The sequence below is a fragment of the Glycine soja genome, chromosome 9 (genome assembly GCF_004193775.1).
Source record: "Glycine soja cultivar W05 chromosome 9, ASM419377v2, whole genome shotgun sequence".
NCBI classification, from domain to species: domain Eukaryota; kingdom Viridiplantae; phylum Streptophyta; class Magnoliopsida; order Fabales; family Fabaceae; genus Glycine; species Glycine soja.
Window position 1 is genome coordinate 40,634,946 of NC_041010.1, and position 5,485 is coordinate 40,640,430.

The 5,485-nt window shown below is 35.8% G+C and overlaps 1 protein-coding gene across 1 annotated transcript; it reads right to left on the reverse strand.

The window, feature by feature from the left end:
• Window positions 1-360: 360 nt before the first annotated feature.
• On the reverse strand, window positions 361-5,063 carry LOC114368914 (probable serine/threonine-protein kinase sky1). The gene is made up of 4 exons (XM_028326206.1): window positions 4,572-5,063; window positions 1,581-2,366; window positions 993-1,040; window positions 361-924 (listed from the first exon to the last, which is right to left on the reverse strand). The coding sequence occupies exons 1-4, from the start codon at window positions 4,752-4,754 to the stop codon at window positions 604-606; spliced, it is 1,338 nt and encodes a 445-aa protein (XP_028182007.1). The 5' UTR covers window positions 4,755-5,063; the 3' UTR covers window positions 361-603.
• Window positions 5,064-5,485: the final 422 nt, after the last annotated feature.

A 5,485-nucleotide genomic window follows, 5' to 3' on the forward strand; every position in this document is an offset into this window, starting at 1 on the left:
GAGACTAGATTAATCTAATGATAAATAATAATGATCCATTTTACACCACATATAAGGTAGTCCACGGAAGCAATGCCCTAACTTTTTATAATGTTTTTTTTCAAAACTTGGACCAGAATTGAGAATGTGATATTTTCGGTTCACTTTCCCAAAATTTTTCTTGATACTTGAATCAAAGACAACCTAAGTGCTTTTGTCATGAAATTCATGCTTACATAAATGGTTGGTTACACATTGGCAACAAAATTAACATTCTGAAATCAAATAGGAAAAAGGATAAGTGGATAATAGTCCTCACATTAGCATAACAAAATTCTTCAACACCCCCACCTTTGTAAGTATTTCGTCGAGGAGAAAAACTTTAGAACCGATTTGGATGAATGCCATCATCACTTTAAATCATGTGGTAAATATACACACAAATTGTGTCAGATATCTCTGAATAAACAAAATTCTTTACTAATTTACATCCCTGTAGTAGTTAATCCAATAAAAAAAAAAATAAGACTTATTAAATTTGATCAAACCAAAAACAAATTACAATCAATAGTCATTCATGGTGAAGGAAGGGCCTTGAGTGGTGACGGTTAAATACTTTTCTCTTCACTTTCCCACCTTGATTTGAAGGTTGCTCATCCCAACATCCACCTTTTCCACACTAGATTCATTTCTCATTTCATTTGGTGTAGACTCTATGCCCTGGAGCCATGGGTGTTGCAGGCACTGCTGTGCTGTTGGCCGCTTCTCGGGTGCAAAATCAAGAAGTGGTGAAAGAAACTCTGAAAACTCATGAGCATCACGCTCTGAAAATTTATATCTAACAACCAACAGTTTGCTTAGCGGCCAAAACTTTAGTCTGCGAATCCTCCTGAGATCTCCATGTCTGTCAAAGAAATCCTTGGATTTTGCTCCAGAAGTAGCAACCTGCAACATGCAAGATTAGATTTTGCATAATAGCTATTTGAATAATATGCAGAGAGAGAATTTTCTACCTTCCGGGGCATCTTTCCAAGGAGTTCCATCATCAGGGCAAGGTGATCCTGAAACCAACGTAGCACAAAGTTTTATTACTCTAACATGCAATCTGAGTTATAGACTTCTGTAGTTGTGTCCGTCAAGTCAAAGCAATCACAACTAACGTATCCTTAATGGTAACTATGATTCAATAGCTTGTCTACTTGCACGTTACAGCTATTTCAACACAGATATAAATCAGTGGACATGCAAGGAACTCATAATTTCTTCCAATACCAATAGAAAGGATCATAAATACATAGAAAAATTTAAACTATAGATTGATTAATATATGATCTAGTCATCCGTGGATCACACATTATATTTATCTTGCTTTCAGTCATCAGGAACCAGAAGCAGAAGGAATTCAAAATAGTCATGGGCTTTGAGATACCTATTATATGGATTAATCAAAACTATATTCTGAAATCAAATGAAAAATTCTTACTATTGCAAAGTGTCAACTTGACTTCAAATGGACTCATTATCATAAACACTGTCATCCATTCATAGAAGATGCGGAACATAATTTAAATAATAATAGTGTACAAACAAAATCAACATACCTCATCCTCACTAAAACCTTGTCCATCCTTGGGAGTAAATAGCATATCACCAGTGGCAAGCTCAAAAGCAATGCAAGCGAAAGACCACATGTCAACAGAGAATGAATAACCGGCGTGCAGTATTACTTCAGGAGCTCTGTACTGTCTTGTCTGAATTTCTTCTGCAAACTGCTTATCGGCCCAACAAGCATTTCCAAAATCTACCACCTTGCATCTCACATCAATCCCATCAAGATTTCTCTCAGACTTTGGAGCTTCAATTCCTCCTATTGGAGAACTTCTTCCAGATATTTTTGCAACTGCCCTCCTAGCTCTTCTTTTCAACTTTTTCTCAATAAGACTAGTAACTCCACCACCATTTATGCTACCCTCGGGCCTCTCTAATATTGGGGTGAGTCCAGATCTAACGGGGTCTTTGCCAGGATCAATGGTAGAAACCAGAAGAACATTTTCTGGTTTTAGGTCTGAGTGGATAATACCATGTTCTCTATGCAAATAATCCAAACCAATCAAAATGCACTTGCAAATCTCCCTAACTTTATTCAATGGAAGGCCTTTGTACCGATTATATTTGATTAGACGAAGCAAACTATCCCCAAGAAACTCAAGCACCATGCAAAGGTGCTGGCCATTAGGACCTGTGTGCTTAAAGTGATCAATCAAATGGACAACACATTTTGAATCCATGTCGGCACCATCAGAAAGGGATGTAAGAACATCAATTTCATGAAGGGCAGCCTGAACAAACTGGGCCGCACTTTTCTGGATCTTGAGAGCGACATATGCCTGAAAATCAAAATTTAAAATTAGAATATATTGATAAAAAAGAAAAGACTGCTGGACCAAAATAATAAAAAAGTTATCACTGCCTGAGCAAAATCAATTGGAACTTGGGACACAAGCAGACCTATTTATGGAAAATTTCTTTAATTAAACATGGATACATGAACTATTAGATGAAGAAAGGATAATACTTGGACCTAATTTATAGCAACTACCAGAGGGATTGTGCCACTGTGGAAACACCCCTGCTGGATATACAGACAGTGTATATGATATACAGTATACACGTTAAGTTTCCTCTGATTATTTTACCATCTTTTTCTTCTTTCTTTGGACTCCTTTCCTTTTCTAAATTTAAGCATTTATCCAGACCCCACAATAATAAAGAAGTGATTTAATGGTAGCAGAAGTTCTGGATCCATGAAGTTAGGAGTGTATGTATAAAAAGGACACCCAAGTTAGTATTAGATTTAACTCCTCTAAAGTATCGGTTGCACTTTAGAGAATAAAGTATGAAGTATAATAATTGATTGTAGAATCATAAGTTGAGATTGTGATACAATATAAGTATGAGTATAACAACCTAAGGGTGTGTTTGGTTTGTATTTCATTTTCTGTTTTTATTTTCTGTTTTCATCTTCTGAAAACTATTTTCATTTTCAAAAAATTAAAATTCTGAAAATATGTTTAGTTTAACGTCTTGTTTTCTACTTTCAAGAAATAAAAACACTGAAAATGCGTTTTCAAAAGAAAATGTATTTTTAGATTTGCTTAAAATTATATTCATTGTCACCGGGTTTTCATTTTACCAAAAATGAGGTTCCTGGTTTCAACTGAAAACGAGATTTTATTGTTTTCAGTTTTTAGTTCGTTTGAGAAAATATTTTCACTGAAAATGTTTTCAAAAATTCAACCAAACGTATTTTTATTACCATTTTCTATTTCCAATGAAAATGAAAATAGAAAATAACCAAACCAAACACTCCCTAAGAATTTGTTAAAAACTACTCCGTTAATTTACCCATCAACTCTCACTTTAGAGAAGTCAAATCTGTCGTAACATTCAACTTTGCTGGATTAGAACTGAAATTCAGAATGACAGTGTTTCCATAAGCAGCTAACTGTCAACCGTTCAACAAAATTAATGCACACACACAAAAAGACACCAGGTGTTACTATTAAAAAGAAGCGTAAAGCGCATTTACCAAATCAGCAAGAACCTTATAAAAACAAAGAGGCGCAGAGACACATTTACTGATTCTTTGCAAGCAGACAAATCTTTGTGTTCCAGGTGATCACATTTTATGATGACCATGTTTGTCATTCCAACATGCAAGTTCTGTTTAAGAATTTCTGACACATGGGAGTCATAAGGTTGGATTGGTGGTTGAAGGAACAAGGGGGGAGACAGATGGGTTCAAATCCCTTCCAATAGCATTTTAACAAAACCAATAACTAACATTTGCTGATAAAAATAAAAAATAAAAGTATTTCTTATACATGTTGAAAAATACAAATACCAACAGAAGAAGTGGCAGCGACATGGGAAGACAACAAGGTTGTTCAACATACATATACATCCCAATTCGATCCATTCAATGAAATGTTACCCTTAAGTCAGAAACGGACAACACAAATATACACACATTAGACCGAATAAACCAATGTTTCTATTGTATAAAGAAAGGAAAACCTATTGGGAGAGAGAGAGAGAGGAAAAAAAACATAAACAAAAACATCCAATTACATATTTCAACTTACAATCACAAACACACACACACAAACATATTATGAAACATAATGAAACAACAAAAGGAAAATCTTATAACAACCACTACATAATTCAAAGCAGACAAACATGATTAATGAAACACACGAAACCAGCACAGAATCTAACAACGCCCCACCACTCTTACAGATTCAAAACTGATTGCCATAACAACAACAACAAGGCCTTATCCACCAAGCAAGGTCGACTACATGGATCACACGAAGCCATTCAACTCAAATAAAAACAAACTGATTGCCATAACGATTAAAAGAAAAAGAAAAAAAAAAAGACCCAACAACTATTCACATCAAAACACAAATCAATCCCAAAAACTGAAAGGCTAGGGGCAATTCAAATTTCAAAACAACCCCTTTGGAAGGAAATAAACAAAGAAAGATTAAAAGAATGAAAAAGAGAAGAGTGAGGATCAAACATACAGATGTAGTAGTATCATAGGCAAGCCAAACTGTTGAAAACTGGCCCCAACCGAGCTTCCTCTGCGCTATGTACCTGCCGCCGGCGAACTGGTCGGCGACTCTTACGGCGTGGTACCCTCCTTTCCGGTAAGAGTCGAACCCCTCATCGTCCTCTTCAGAACCAGATGAAGAAGAACACGACATCACCTTTGATCTATTCAAAAACTTCACCTTTTACTTCAAAATCACACACCCAATGATTCTTCTTCCTTCTTCTTTCTCTCTATGCTTTGCCACACCCCAAGTTCTGTTCTTTTATTTAATAAAAAAAAAGTTTTTAAATAAATCCCCTTTTGTTTAAATTGTGACCGAAATTTGAAGCTTTTGTTTCGGAGATGGGAGAGGGGTGTGTGTGGCCTCCTCAAATCACGAGACTCTCTCTTTCAACAATCCTCCACTTTTTTCTCTATGCTTTTGCTTCTCTTGCAATGGTTCTCTGAAGGTGGTGTGTTGTGTGGGTCTTGTATTTTCATACGGTCTGTTTTTTACTTTCTTAATATTTTTTTCCCAAAATAACTGTTCATTGTTTGTTTACTATTGTACCCTTTGGCTTCTCAGTTTTGTATGAATTAAAGAAGGGCATTTTGGGGATTTGAATTGTTGGATGTTATTTTAGGTGGGGAGGTGTAATCAGGCTCATGAAAAAGGGTTGGGAGTTTGCTGCCCTTTCCTGTGTCACCCATCTGCTTCCTATCTTTACCCTTTTGCGTGCTTTTTTCTTTCTTTTTTCCCTTAGCACTTGTTTTGTTTCTTTTACCATGTGGTGGTGCTTCTTCTTCAATACCTTGTTTTAGGGGGTGGAAATTCAAGATTACAACACCCAATTTTGTCATTAGCATACCGTATATTATGTCTTCTCACTTGATAACAAGTCA

Excerpts from the sequence above, each read along its gene's own strand:
- LOC114368914 (XM_028326206.1), bottom strand. The coding sequence starts at position 4,754 with ATGTCGTGTTCTTCTTCATCTGGTTCTGAAGAGGACGATGAGGGGTTC. Across the intron at positions 2,367-4,571 it reads CCTATGATACTACTACATCT|GCATATGTCGCTCTCAAGAT; the intron begins GTATGTTTGATC and ends TTTGATTTTCAG. Across the intron at positions 925-992 it reads TTGGAAAGATGCCCCGGAAG|GTTGCTACTTCTGGAGCAAA; the intron begins GTAGAAAATTCT and ends TGCATGTTGCAG.